General features: G+C 36.3%; 1 protein-coding gene across 1 annotated transcript; it reads right to left on the minus strand.

The window, feature by feature from the left end:
* Positions 1–7421: 7421 nt before the first annotated feature.
* LOC109675845 (BTB/POZ domain-containing protein KCTD12-like) lies at positions 7422–14994 on the minus strand. The gene is made up of 3 exons (XM_020152441.2): positions 14859–14994; positions 14380–14436; positions 7422–9601 (listed from the first exon to the last, which is right to left on the minus strand). The coding sequence occupies exon 3, from the start codon at positions 9593–9595 to the stop codon at positions 8717–8719; it is 879 nt and encodes a 292-aa protein (XP_020008030.1). The 5' UTR covers positions 9596–9601; positions 14380–14436; positions 14859–14994; the 3' UTR covers positions 7422–8716.
* Between the last annotated feature and the right edge of the window lie 1125 nt (positions 14995–16119).

The raw sequence follows: 16119 nt of genomic DNA on the forward strand, positions 1-16119 counted from the left end.
GGTGAGCAGATATTTGAGAACGTTGTGAAGCAGCCTAGACTTTTCTTTTTCATTTTCACATGTGTTACTTCTATAATCACTTCTTACTTTATAATCTGGGTTGCAGAAACACTCTTGTCTGGTCATAGCATTCAGAGCACTCATGACCAGAATATGATGTCATTAACAAAAGATTAAGAATTAACCTCTGGAATTTAGACTATGTATGGAGTATGGGAGGAGGGATGAAGGACAGAAATAGCAAAGACCATACCCTATGCAAAAACAAAAAAATAAGAGTAGGAAATAAGAGGGACCTTTGAGATATACCTTGTGAAATTAACACAGAATGATCAGATCAAAGCTACACAAAGTCAGCTAATCAAGTAACTTCTAAGCCACAGAAACCCTGATTCCAAGTTCAGATTCTAGGCTAACCCAGTAATGTTGGCATTATAATCTTGTTTTCTTTTAGATCTGATTAAAGTGACAAATTGCATTCTTTATTGAATTTAGTTTTCTGATCTAACAAATTATATCTCATTATAAATTAATAAATTAATGCCCAGAGGTTTTCACAGATATATGTATCATTATAGTCAATCTCTTGTGAGCTTGTCTTCTGAGAATCAACATATTTCTGAGCTACCTAGGCTCAAGTCTACATCTTACACTATAATGAATTCATCAAGGCTAATGTCACTTGTAAGGCTCTTAGCAGCCAGTAGGAGTCTACTGGTGATATTCTAACTTTGATACATGCCTTCTTTTAAAATTTCAACCATTACTAACTAATATGAGCTGCAAATGAATTGTTCTTTAAAAACAGAAATATATGAAGAAACAGTGAGATCAGACAGGATTCTTCACACAGTTTTATATTTGGTACTCACCTGTCTCTAAAGTTTCTAGTATTTTTATTTGTGGATAATTTTATACTTTACTGTTAAGGAGAAACTTCAAGATGCATGTTTGATCAGTGTATGGTATCTCCTATCTAGAGCAAGTAAAGACTTAATCTAGTTTCGGCTCAGAAAATGATATTCAGACCATCATATTGAATCCTACAGAAACTTAAATCCAGTGTCAGGTGTTGCTGAGCATAAGATGACATCAGTGTGCAGTACACATAGCCCCTAGTCCTAGTGCATAACATGCACTCAGTAGGCACATTATTATTCATAAATAAATATTTATTAATCACCTACTATGTTCCATGCATTAGAGGCAAAATAATGAGGAAAACCTACAGCCTCTACTCTCATGGAGTCTATGAGAGTCTTGTGTGAGAGATAAACCTCAACAAAATTTCAAAATTATATCATACCAATTTATATTATTAACAAAAAGTACTAGAAGCTATAGAAGTGAATCAGGAAATCTGGATCTACTCTAGGAAATGGGCTGCTAGATATTTGAGGGACATTTTCTGAAAGACTGGATAAATGATTAATTATACTTTTCTTAAATTCAGATTATACAAAATGTAGCACAAACTGCCACCTGTCTATCCTTAACTATTCTTTATTATTCTTAAAAATAGACATTTTAACTTAGTGTACAGGAACTCAGAAAAATGATTGTTTCCCAGATTCTCTTGAAGATAGATTTGACTAGGTTACTAGGTTCTTGACAATATATGAAGCAAAAGTGGTGTGTGGAAGTTCAGAGTCATGTTTTCATGGGCTTTGTTTTTGAGACAATGTATTACTAAGTAGCCCAGACTATCCTTGCACTTAAAATTCTCCTGTCTCAGCCTCCTGAGTTGCTTGGATTACAGGTATGTGCCACAGAGCCCATCTTCAGAGTTATGTCTTAAGGTGCAAGGGATTGTCCCTCCTCTTTTCTTTTTCCCACTAGCTTTAGTTCTGGTGTGGTTATCTTGGGCCATAGGGTGAAGACCATACCACAATGATGGCAGAGCCACAAGAAAAATTAATGCCTGGGCCTTTGGCATCCTTACAGAATACAATAACATTCCAGCTTTGAATTGACTTAGAATTTTCATAGATGAGAGATATTTCAGTCTTATTTAAGACATTATTTTAGGTTTTCTTTCATTTTCAGCTGAACCTATCTATCTTAATCATATAAATGTTAAGGGAAACCCATCTAATTCCCCTTAGAGTATGTAAAATACTATGGCTTTAGGCTCAGAATAACCTAGTTTCTAATCCTATCTCTCCCACTCCTAAATTAAGTGACGTTCATCAATTTCACCCCTCGGAGCCTCAATTTCCTCATAGGTATAAGAGGTAATCAATCTCTCTCCCTCTGCCAGAATTCCTATCTGGGTCTTAAAACAGAAAAATCAGTCTTCTAAGAAGGGTTTTTTTCCATTCCCTCCCTCCTTCCTCTTCATGAGATAATAAGTGGTTATCTGTTTGGTGATATTGGTGACAAGGTCCTCACCAATATGGCCTGTCTCCTTTCCTTCACAAAGTAGTCTATCCACATAATAACTGAGTAATCAACCTAACCATACTACCAACTTGTGCATACAAAGGATGAGCTACATAAACAGTTCCTGTACTTGAATCTGAGTACTAATATTTAATTTTGGAGGGAAGAATTAGAAAATTGCATGTGACCACAGATTCAAGATGTACTTTCTAAGATTATTTCAACAATAATAAAATGGATATTTTCATCTTCTATCTGTCTAAATCTTTTTGTCTTCTTTTTTAGTGGTACTAAGGGTTGAACTCAGCACCTAATGTTTGCTAGGCAGGGGCTCTATCACTTCAGCCACATTGCCAGCCCTTTTTGAATTGATTATCTTTAAGATAGGGTCTTGCTTTATGTCCAGGCAGACCTGGACCATGATCTGCTTATTTGTGCTTCCCTCCATAGCTGGGGATTACAGGCATGTGCCACCACACACAGCCATTGGTTGAGATGGGGTATTATGAACTTTTTGCGACCAGGGATGACCTCTAATTGCAATCCTCCTTATCTCTGCCCCCCAAGTAGCTAAGATTAGAGTCTTGAGGCACCTTAACCAGCTTGTCTAACTCTTGCATTTATTTTCAACTGGTTCTGAATTCATGCAGTATTCTGAGGTGTGATGGCACATTAAACTTCAGTGACAAAAATTTTTGTAAAGACTGAAATTAAATAATGGATAAAAAATACAAAGTACCCAATTAGAGTTCAATAAATGATAACATTCTCCACTACCTGGTTAATTTCCTTATACTAAATGGTATACTAGTGCCAACTTGTCTGGATTGTTGTAAGGATTGAATGAAATAGCGTAAATACAGTACACAGGATCATGCCTGTCACATAAGGGTTGGTATTAAATAAACATTAGATATTAGGTCAAATTATTGCTTTTTAAGCATTCTTTTCTCCTTAAAATTCTAAAACACTAATGACTGCTTCAATCACCAAGTTCTCTCCCATCATGGGAATGAAAAATTATGGCTTTTCACAACTTTCTCACCAAACTGATTCTGCCTCTAGAGCATTAATCTTTTTGACTTCAAAGCAATTAGTTCACAAAGCACGCTGTGTAGGACCCCTATGAGTCCCAAAGTTTTTTCTGGGATTTTATAAACAATAAATATAAAAAATTGTCTATTATCTGAGTGGTCAATCCATTGCTATTACTTGCTTTATGTAACAGAGCTCCAAATAATAATTACTCTTTTTATATATCTACTACCCAGAATTTGAACTCCACTAGCTTTAAACAATGACTCCTAGAAGATTTCTGTTACAATATAACTGCTGCTTTGTTGAAGTAATGCATAATAATGTCACCTGGCTTTCTTTTTGCTTTTTTTTCAAACTAAGGTAAATTTCTATGACTAATTTGAAGACCTAGAACCACTGACAGTATTTTTTTAAAGAAAACAGATATGGAAAAAACATTGTTGATATTGTAAATTTTCACTGTATAGATGAGATAGTATGCATCTTGCTTTTACTTTTTGTACTTCAATTGACTTTCTTCTGAGTCTAAAAGAGACATCTGCGACTTTAAGGGCCATCCAGCATTTGAACACCCTTCCTTTGTATGCAGAATCTTGCATTTTCTCAGCGTTCATTTGAAAAATGAAAATGAGACAGATCAGAGGGACCCAACTTTTCCTAAGGGCATGTGGCTGGTCGTTAAGCGTTGTCAGGTACTATTAAAAATATTAATTTCAAGTTAGATCTTTATAACAAGCACCTTTTCATGTGAATTTTCCCATCAAATAAGCTAAACTGCTGGTGGGACAATTTGATCCACCAGTTGACAACTGTCAGACTGTTTTGCTGACCAACTTCCCTGAGTAGAATTCTGTCAACAGAACAACCCCTCTTTTGGTGACTGGCCAGATTGTCATCATGACATATTGGCTGCTTCAAACACTTCACACTTAATCCAAGAAAACTCTGCTTCACCTGCAAGGACCACTGCAACTACAGCTGATGTTGAAATTAAGACTTCTGCTTCAGAATACCTTGGTGCAGTCATGCCTGTTCTGGGCAACTTGCACCAGCTTTGAAAGATTCCACTCCCAGAAAGACAAGTTTTGGTGAACTCTAGGTGACCCTGCTCACACTACAGCTGTTCTCACTCAGGACAGGATGGGGAAACATCTCTTCAGTGACTTAGCAAAAAACAAAACAAAACAAACTGTAATGTGAGGCTTATGATTGGTCCTTTCGGCAGGCTTGGTAGTGCTATTGGTCCTTTCATATGTAAGGCTTGGTAGTGCTAGAAGCTGTGCATATGTAGGGTTGTGACTGATGAAATTACAGTCTATTCACAAGCATGCCTATCCCTGTCTTTTTGCTATATAAGCAATTCTCCACACATTTTTGGTTTAATATGAGAACCTTCTTTCCTGTGCACTACCTCCGACTACTGCAACATCAGGCCAGTTTTTTAACACCAGTAGAGCAGGCTGGGCTAGTTGCACAAAGAGCCAAGAAGAACCCAAAGCTTCTAGCTCTGACAGTGGCAGTGGCAATGAAGAGGCAGCTAAAAAATTCCAGAAAGTCACCAAGAACTGACAGCCCTGATACCCAAAGCTTGGAGCTGTAAGACCAAAGACTGCTAAAAGTTCCAGAAAGCCATTGAAAGCTACAGGCCCCAATACCCAAAGCTCTAGGTGATAGCTAAAAAGAGCAAATGAAGAAACTGAGATTGCAAAGGATGAGAGAAGTATTAAAAGGGTGATAAGCTGTGTAATTGTGGGAGCTGACACGATGAGGACTACAAGTCCTGGTCACTAGGGCTTGAAGAGTTTGAGAGAACTGTAAAGAGTTAAGGAACTGAGGGTCCTGACACCCAAAGCTTAGGACCCATAACTCTAGCCACTGGATGATGACACTGTAAGCCAAAAGCCATAAGCATCTGCCTTTAGCACCCACAGAAATAATCCTCTGGCTTTGAAAGCTTGGTTCTCAAAGCTTAAGTGTTGTAAATTTCTGGGTTTGGAAGTCCACCTTGTGAGGCTCTGGAACTCAAGACCCTCAACTATGAGGGGGCTGACAACTTGCTTGTCTGTGATTTCTGTCTGGATGGAGCACCCCTAGCCAGAAATTTGTGACAAAAATGGTGTATACTTGCCTTCCTAGGCTCCTTTAAGTTTTAGTGTGCTGGCATACAACCTAGTCTCTGCTAGTCAGACATGCCTGTGCTGAGTGGAGAACTGGTAACAGGAAGAATTAGGGATTGCTTGGAGTTCATTCTGATAATGGATGATGAGTGTTGGAGATAGCAGTGGCAGTGTTTTTGTGATTTATTTATTGGTGGTAACAGGGTTTGAACTCAGGGCCTTGCACTTGCTAGGCAGGTGCTCTACTACTTGAGTAACGTCCCCAGCCCTTGAGTGACAGTGGTTTTAAAGGCAGTGTCAAGTGCCAGTGGTGTAGATGGCACAAGTTACAGTAGTGCAAGTGCCCAAGAGTCACAGTGTTTAACACTCTGCAGATTAAACCTGCAGTGTAATTCTGAACATTGCTCATCGTTCATGTTTATATAATCTTTGGCATGGTTCTCTCATCCTCCTAGAAATCTTGTGAATGCCTTAAATTTATTTTCTGCAAAGATCAATCAGATTTGGTTTCTGATGTTTCCAACAATTTTGTTATAAAACTTTTTATGACTTTAAATTTGAGTAATTACTTGTGCACATTTATTTCACTAAAGCCTATCAACTGAGAACAGTCATATGCTTAGCCAATTAAATACCTCTTTTTTTGGCCTATGAATCTTTCTGTGCTGTAACTTCTTAATGCATTATAAAAATATGAGATTGCTACAATTTTTCCCATTCTTTCCTACATGAATTTATTGCTAAGGTGATAGGAAAATAATCTGATAAGCTAATATGATTACAATTTGAAGAGTAAATGGCATTGTTTCAGAACTAATTTTTACTCAAGATTGATTACAGGGTAAAAGTTGCTAGAGCAATAGTCCTTGCTCTAAGTCATATTACAAATTCTTTCTAAAGAAGGTTAACTACATTTCTTGGAGATAAAACCCAAGGCAATTGAGTAAAGCAACAGGTCATCAGTGTACCTTTTCCTACCTTTAGGGCAACTTTTAACTATCATATTTCTACAACTGATTAAACAAATGATAGCCTCTTTCCTGTAGGACAGGTAGAACAACTGAGATCTAAAGAATATCAGAAACATGCCAGAGGCGATAGGGCTGGTAAATGTATTTAAGTAAAAATAAAAGTAAGTTAAAGACTAAATTATTCATGTAGGAGGAACATGGGGATGGCAAGAACCATGAAAATGTTATATAAGTGACTGAAGTTTGGGAAATACCTCTCTAAAAGTATCTATAATGTTTTTATCCCTTAGGTTAAGTGTTCAAAGCAGTCACTCATTGATCAGAAGGGCATTAGCAGAGCTAGATAGGAAGGCCATTCAAGATTGTGTCTTACTATATGCCAGCGTTTGTAGTAATCATTTATAAACATCAATCAGTTTCCCCTGTTACTTGGCTGCCCACATCCACAGTACCTACTGCCCACTTAACCTCTTTGTCCTAAGCCACAGTTGATTTGGATTGAGTTGGGATAAGTCACTAAAAAAGTGAACTATGGAGAGGATGACTGAGAATACAGGCTCATTGAAAGGCTGATATGACTGTTTAGGCCAGGTTAAAGGTGTTGGAAAATAAAGCGATCTCTGTGAAGGGAGAAATGTGTAACTAACAAGCTCTGGAGGTGATTAAAAGACAGACAAGACAGAACATCAGTTTTCACAGTACCCTATGAAATTTAATTGGACTTCATTTCTTGCCCTTGGACTCAAAAGGACAGATATATCTTTAAAATGCCCACACAGTCACAACCCTGACACCTGTACTTTTTAATTTTTCTTAAGCCACTTTTAAGTGGGTTTTAGTTCCTTGCAACCCAAAGAAACCTGACTAGAAAATCAATCAAAAGATAATAAATACAATTGAAGTTGGCCTTGGGGCAAAAATGGGATGAATAAAGGAAAAAGCAGGCTGTTTTATCACTGGGGTATTGTAAAGCTATTCAAACAGATGAAAATTCTCTAAAATGAACCCTCAAAGTTGCTTTATCTTAACTTGTCTATATAGTCTACAGTAATTTAATAATTTGTCTCCAGTAATCTGATAATTTGTCTCAAATCCCCGATGTTTTCTTATGAGGCTCTTTGCTTTTAACCTGTATAATAAAAAACCATCAGTAGGTACTTCAGAAGATGAATTTTGATTTATTTGATGTTTTTTAGTTCTCTTCCCTTTTTTCCTCTTCCTTCTCCCCTTCCCACTCTCAGATTACAAACATACACACATATATATACACACAAACACTTCTTGTGAAGAAAAAAACAAGTTAACAGCTGACATGTACATCCTATTTGACCAGTGAAAACTAAACTAAAATATATATGTATTTACATAAAGCAGTTCTTTGCTTATCCTTATCTTTGTTAGCTTACATTTCAATTCTAATGAATAAAAATATTTTAAGATGGACTTTTAAAATGACATACTTGCTTATGTCTGTGTAATAGCCATGATATTCATTCTATCTTTTTCAAGTAAAAGCAATTTAAATGTTAAGTCTTTTATTCTTAGAAATAATTACTTACATAATTATTCTCTTTTCACCCACCTTCTATTAAAAGTAATTGGTAATTTTAGAATTGGTTGACCTCCTAAAGGATTGTTGTCAACTTCTTTCATTCAGCCTGGTAAAACAATAGCAATTTGTGTGTATGTGTGTGTGTGTGTGTGTGTGTTTACAGTTTAAAAAATATGTTCATATTTCCTATAGTAATCTTTAGTTCAGAATTAGCAATACAGGGCTTTATCTAGGTGAATACAAATAACAAGGTATAGTAAGCAAGTCTAAGCTTTGGTGCTGAGAAATGGTTTAGAAACCATGGTTCATCATTTCTCAGCCAACTAAATCTTGTGACTATATCTAATTGTATTACACCCAACAAATACATCTCTACTATCTATACTTATATGCATGTATATATGGCTACATGTTGAATACTTTACGTCAAATGACATCCACTCCACAGGTTGGAAGCCAAACAGAATGGAATGTGTAAAAAAGACAATACCAAAGAAGGTTTAACAGGCCATAGTAAAGGGAGTGGCATTGTTAGACAGAAGATTGAAGGTTCAAGAGAGATTAATGTGTCTATTTCTAAAGGAAATAATTGGAATGGGAACAGAAAAAGGAGGAATAGTGGCTTTTTGCTTTGTATTTTTCTGGGTGATTTTCTGTCACTCACGATAGAAAACATATTCAGTGTAAGAGGTCCAGATCTTGTCATCTGTTTGGTCATGTGTTACAGTGCAGGTGCCAGTGGAGTTACAAGCTACCATGTGGAAACCAGCATCAGCTAGTTTGTCAAAGGCTTGTTCCAGGAAAGTGAATTTGAGGTAGTAACGAGAAGTGTATCGCTCAGGAGGACGGTCCGGGTCTCTGCTCTCATTCAGAGTATCTCCAAACACTTCTTTTGCCAATGAGATCTTACCACACACCATGATTCGGGCCACACGGCGGAATTTGGCATCTGTTTGGCTGTCCCGACCCAGAGTATAAGAGCCTCGATAGCCAATAGTGATGAAGCCTGCCTTCTTGAGATCAGAACCAGTGCCTGTTGTCAGAGCTAGGGTGTTATCAGGGCCACTAATTTGGATGGTATTACTTGAAGATAGATTAAACATAGTATCCATGCTAGGGGATAGCTCTTCTAGCTCAGTTTGGCATAGGTCATTGCCAATTGAGTTGAGTATGTTCTTTTTAAGAGACAACATCTTGACCAGTTCTGGCAACTTAAAGTATTCTGCTTCTCTCTGGAGTCGACCACACTCTGGAAAGTGGTCAGGAAGCACTACTTGCAGGTCTCTCATGTAGTCTAGCACATAGCGAAAGAGAAAACCATCTCGATCTATGAAGAATCTCCCTTTGTTGTCCTGGATCAGGGAACATGGATTCTTTTCACTGAACATTTCCCAGAGCAGGGACCCAGGAATGCTGACCAAAGTAGGATAGCGAGTTATGTACACCTGACCACCTACATTGAGCTCAATAATCTCAGGAAAATTACTGAAGTCCTCACTTGGTTTGGTACAACTTGATTTTTCTAGCACAGCCATATTGACCTGCAAAAACAAAACAGATTGGTTTTAAGTTAGGGATTTACATAACAGGGATTCTGTTTAAAAGTGTTAGTTTTCTGCACACGTACACCGTAAATATCAAGAAACTCAAGCAAAAGCATAACCTTTTATTAATTAACTGTTTGAGAATGGCAGTATAGAAAAATAGCACATGGTTTGGCTTTGCAATTTTTTTTTCCTTTTTTTTCTCAGGTTCTGGTGATTGAACTGATTGAACCAGGGCCTGTAGCACTCTAGGCAAGTGCTCTGTCGCTGAGCTGTACCCCAAGCCATTACAATGTTTTTTTTTGATGTCCTTCTTATTTTAATTGTTGTGCTGGGTGGGGGCACACTGTGGCATTTACAAAAGTTCTTACAATATATCAAATATATCATACTTGAATTTACCCTTTCCACCTCTGTCCTTTTAATGTCCTTCTGAATGCCCATGTGTCAGATGATCATATACCTCATTTCATGGCAAGTTCATGCAAGGCCATCCCCATTCCTGTCCATGCCTCTAACATAGGCAACTATTTCAACAAGTTTAGTGTGCATCTTTTTGTTTGTATGTATTCTTGCAAAATGGGTTTTATGGTTTTAAACACATATATTATCACATTATATATTTCATTCTTTTTCACTCTCGGCAATGTATTATTCACATCCTTTTATGTTGCTATGTATATATCTAATTCCTTGCTTCTGATTATGGCATAACACCCTGATGTATGCACCCAAAACATTTTATCATCCACACTCCCAGTGATTGAAACTCAGATTATTTTCAGCTTCCTGCTCTAGATGTACACCCTTGCACATGTTCTCTATGATTTCAAAATCATGGCCGATTTCTCTCTTCTGAACTTTAACTTCATACTTGTTGAATGCCCTGGAAGCACCTTGAATTCAGCACATTCAAAACCATTTTTATGTATGTGAAAGTGTTTTATAAAATACAAGTTATTATTAACTGTTTGTCTTCATGTTTCTAGCCTAAACAGGTCACATTTTCCCTATACGTAATACAACAATTTTCTTAGTCATGTAAACTTGAAATTCAGAAACTTCAGAGCCATCTTATTGACTTATTCACCTTCTTATCCACATTTCTCACAAACCTATATATCGTTTCTTCATGATGTCTCTCTCACACACACATTATGATGACTGCTTCTGATTCTGTATTCTGCACTAATATGAGAATCTCCTAAGTGATCTATCTCTGGTTGCTACCTTTTCACATCTATCACCCCCCTGCCCAACCCAAAATATTCAAAATTCTGATATCAGATCAGTTATTATCATGTTATCTCTGTTGAACCATCTTCAGTGGCTCCACTTTGCCTATATACAAATCCAAACTCCTTATCGTGGAACTCAAAGATATCTATAAATTAATCTTATTCTCTCTTTTATGATAAGAATACCTAACACTATATAGGACTTACTATGTGCTAGGTATTGTTCTTAGCTGATGAAGTGGGTACTATTTTTAGTTCCAACTGATAAATAACTGCCCAACATGTAACCAATAAACCTGGTACTCAAACTCAAGCAGTATGACTCCAGTGTCTACGTTATTAACTACTCTATTATACTGTCTCTTTTAAATTATATCTGCAAAGATCTTTTACATATAGGAAAAAGGGTGTGGCTTGTTAATTCCTTGCCCATGATAAGTTCATTTTTTTTGCCTTTGCCTCTCACCTTCTGGAAAGCCTTATTTCACTTCCTTGATATCCACCTGCACTTCAAATAACAATTCAGATGCTAAATAAGATTAGTGTCTTCCTTATATTTCTATATTCAACTTGAAAACCTCATTTTTTTCTTACTCATATGGCTTTCTACTATTTTACATAATATAATAATGATAGCAGTAATAATATAAATAATAATAGTTAACACTTATGAAATACTTACTCTATACCAGTCTTCTTCTGACCCCTTTTTATGTGATAACTCTATTTCTAACAGTCCAATGAAGAAATACTATTGAACAAAAATGCAGATGCATAGCCTGTTATAATTCTTCACGAGGACTACTGCTTTCAGTCTTCACACACTAATCTGCCCTTCATACAACTAGAATTATCTTACTAAAAGGCAAAACTGAGTCTGACCTTCCTTGCATTGTTAAAGGTTCTTCAGTGTCTACAAAATGAAATTCATACATATTAAATAAAATGTTTGAAAAATTCCACAATCTGGTCTTTACCTTGCTCATTTGGTCTTTAATTCTAACCATCCTTCCCTTTGAGGGACTATAAACTTTAGTAATATCCAGTCTAGATCCAGCTCATCTTACTCATCCACTTTTACATGTCCACATGCCTTGAACTTATGATTCTCTGAGCTTGAAATTTCCTCTTTTATTTTACCAATATTCAATCTTCCTGTCCCTTCTTGTAAAATAATATACCAAAGTGGCAGATTTGAATTTGAATCCTGACTCTGCCACTGCTAACTACTTATTTTCTGAGCTTCTGTTTCCTTATCCAGAAAATGGGTATAATAAAAATTCTTAATTAATAAGATGAGGATGAAAGTATAAAGTATTCAGCACACTTCCTGCACATAGTAAGTGCTTAACAGATAGTTGGTTATATTAGCTCCCTTAACTAATACATGTCTTAGAAAAAGCAGTGAAGGATTGCTTTCCATTGAGTTCATTATGGCCCTAGAAGTCTAGGTGATCCATTGAGTTTCTGCTAAAATGAAGCATCGTCTATAACTTTCTATCCCATTCCTTTATATTCCTTTTTCTTGCAGGACTGGGGTTTGAACTCAAGGATTCACACTTGCAAAGCAGATGCTCTGCCACTTGAGCCACACCTCCACACCATTTTGCTCTGGTTATTTTAGAGATGGGGGTCCATGCTGGCCTTGAATCCCAATCCTCCCACTCTTAGATTCCTAACTAGCTAGGATTACTGTCCAGTTTACATTCTGTCTTTTTAAAAAGTGTTTTTATTAGTATATGATAGTAGTACGCGGCGGGGGGGGTGTTGTGACATTTCCATATATACATGTATTGTACTCCAGTTGGGTTTATCCCCTTTATATTCTTTATTATTGCTGCAGTTTCAAAATATCTCTATTGAAGTACTTAACACAGCATACTGGAATTGTTTTATCTATTTATGTATATGTATAAATGTATATATAAGTTTTGTTTGATATACACATACATATATGTATATATACATGTATATTTATATATACATGTCTGTGCCTAATAAACCCTGATACAAAAATAATCTTGGTTTACAAATGTTAATCTCATTAGTTTCATAATCTTACAACATGAGTATAAATCCATTTAAAGCAATTCACTTTAATATATGTATATGAACAAGAAATGTACATGCACTAGATTTTTGCAGATTTCCAAATTTTTTTAAAAGGTGTATTTATTCCTTCCAAAACAGTAACAAAAGTTCAATATGCTTTTTCTTCATTGTACAAACAGATCTGTTTACAGCTAAATATCTGAAAAAAATACCAGTGTAAAATTGTTTTCTTTCTTGTTGCTTTAGAGATACTTCTGTCCAGGTCAACTAATGGTCTAAAATCCTGTAAGTCAGAGTTACTTTCAATTTAAGGACTCAAGCTGGGTAATTCTATTTTGCCTCTTACATTAAGAGAAGAATTTTTAGCTAACTTATAAGGACAGAACTTTTATTTCTGGAGAAAGAAGTCAGAAGAAAAGACAAGAACTACACAGTACCTACAACTGCTGCTGCTCATTAGCACAAACACAAACATTTTTAAACGTAAATAGAAATTTTACTCTGAAAGTTATTTGTGAGACTGTGAGACGATTTTTGAGAGCTAGGATTCTCAGAAAGAGGTTTTTAAAAAAAGTAAGAAAAATGTAAGTAGTTTCCCAATAAAGAATGAAGTCTAATTCAAAAGAGCCCTTCATAACATGAAGTCAAGAAGGATATATTCCCCAAATAGGAACATTCTAATCTGTTTGCATGTATTTGCTATGTAAAATTTTCTTTTACATATAAAAATCTTTTGATATTCCTTCCAGAATTATCTGTTTGGCTAATTTTGTTCAGGGGAAAGCAAAAAACATTTCATTCAATCTAACCATCCCTCAGTTTTTTAAATGCTTGTTTGGGAAAGAGTCTTTTAAGGAATCCTGAAATGTCTCTTTAATTCTCTTTTGTGAAAAATTTAGAGGCTGATAAAGGATTGTGGTTAGCTGCCCTCAGTAAATCAAAGAAATAAAAATCTCTGTAAGGAGGAAGTAAAGGAGACAATGTGTAATATAAATGGTTTGAACCACATGAAAATACTCTTTGAACCCAGCTGCATACTGCAAGCTCAGAAGAGCTGAGTTTATTTCAGTGTTTCAAAGGAATGTTTGAAGGAAATAGCTACTGCATCCCTCCCTTTCTCCAGTCATAATTCTGCTCCTAATTTTAGGACTTGTAACCAAGATTCAATGCTTTTTAAAGAAAAAAAAGTCAGAAATATCAAAACATGCCATACTATAATCTCTTCATGACACCTGAGTTCTTCCTGAAAATGTGAAGGAAGAATTTTCTAAGGAAATCACTTTATAAATGACCAGTTTCCAATTTTATTAAGCTTGAAATCCTTATGTCTTAATCTCTCCTCCTTTTCTCCCTTTTTCTTTCCTCATCTTCTTCATTCCTTTTTCTGTCCTTCTCTGTCTCTCTCTTCTTTGACCAATCTGTCTTAAATATACACTCACTTATAAGAATAGACCCACCAATTTAAATTAGAAATGTGGTTCCCACCTTTTATGTCGCTCTGATTCAGAGAAATCCAAGAAATCAAAGTAGATAACAGTTGAACTGGAAGTGTAAGCAAAAGGAGAAAACAACTTTAAGTAAGAATTAAGAAATAGTTTTTCTTCTACTTGTAGGAGAAAATCCTCAGCGGCATTCCCTTCCCCTTCCAACTAGCTTATTATCTATGGCTTTTCGTCTGCTCATAAAATGAAATGCTATTACTCAGATGCTTTAAAATCAACCAAAATGTTTTAAAAATCAACCAAATGGTGAAAAGCAATCTGAATTTTCTGAATCCCCCTTCGAGAAGTGCCTCCCCTGCTTTTGGATCTTTAGCCTGCTTTCCAATCAGCGGGTTTCACATGCAGTCCTCTCCATAAAGGACAAACAGAGACATGCGCATCCCTAGCTCAAATGCAGAAGCTCCTGAATTCCAGAAGCAGTGGACTGAAAAGGAAAGACAAGGAGAGCAATAGAGTGGTTACCTTCAATCTCCAGCCACTGTGATGTTGGCAAGAAAAGCTTCAGTCCCTTCTGCCTCGCTGCTCTGCCTGCTCAGCTCTGCTTGTGTAATGCCTTCCTGTTCTCTTTCCTCTCCCTTGCTGTGCGCTTTGGTGCTTGGTATGAGTTTTCCTTTTAATACTAGCAATCCTGTAGACCCTCCTCCCCGGCTATGACATACTTGGCTCCCTTTCCTGCCGGCCTGTCAGATGGAAATGGCAAAGTCTCTACTCTGCAGTTTGAAGAAGAAGCAAAGGAAAGAGAAAGGAAGATTGATGGCAGCAGTGATGTTAATAAACAAGTAGAATTTGGGGGCAAGGGAGAGTTTTTGCTCATCTTTTTCTTAGTTTAAGTAGAACAAATAAATAAATATTTACCAATTCATGCAAGTTACCTGATAATATCTTTTGAGTTAAGGTCTTGCCCAGTATGCCCTCAAACTCAATCCTCCTGCCTCTACCTCTATATTTTGGGATTATAGGCATGCACCACCATGCCTGACCCTCAATGCACTTTTTTTTTATTATGGTTCAATTCTAATCTTGAATATTAGATATGCTTAACAACTTTATTGTGATAATTTACTAAGCAATTCCTGTGTGTGAAATAATATGCTAACTACTGAGGACAAATAAATACATAAGACGTATTTTTCATTCTCAAGAGCCCAGGATAACAAATAAATTCACTATAAGATGGTATTATAGAAAAGGAAATGCAGCATTGTGAGAACTCAAAGGAGAGACTCCTAGGGTATCTAGGGATTACTGAATGCTTCCTGGAGGATATGGCTAAAGTGAGTCTTACCACATGAATAAGAATTAACCAGAAGAAGAAAGATAGGATAAGTGTTCCAGGCAGAAAAAACAGTGTCAGCAAAGACAGAAAGGTGAGAAAAAGCATGTCATGTCCCAGGAACTGTATTCAATTTTTTAAATGCTGAAGTCAAGAATGGCAGGTATTTCATTTCCAAAATCTAAATTAATTTTCTTTGAATTTTCTATGTAATTCAAGTAAAGAATGGACCAATTATCTGATATGGGTATTTGTAACATAAGGTATTTCATTTCACATACAATCTCTCTTTTTATCCTCTAGTTAAATCATTGAATTGAAATGTGGATTTTTCAACAAGAAAATGAGAATGTTGCCATGGCCATGCCTCTCTGAACCTTAAACTTTTTCAAATAGTCAAGCTGGTTTCTGAGAGATAATGCTAGAAATGTTGTGGTTTGGGGTGAGGAT

The sequence above is a fragment of the Castor canadensis genome, chromosome X, assembly GCF_047511655.1.
Source record: "Castor canadensis chromosome X, mCasCan1.hap1v2, whole genome shotgun sequence".
In the NCBI taxonomy this organism is placed as follows: Eukaryota; Metazoa; Chordata; class Mammalia; order Rodentia; family Castoridae; genus Castor; species Castor canadensis.

What these genes read in the sequence shown, in the direction of transcription:
- LOC109675845 (XM_020152441.2), bottom strand. Translation starts at nt 9,595, where the DNA reads ATGGCTGTGCTAGAAAAATCAAGTTGTACCAAACCAAGTGAGGACTTC.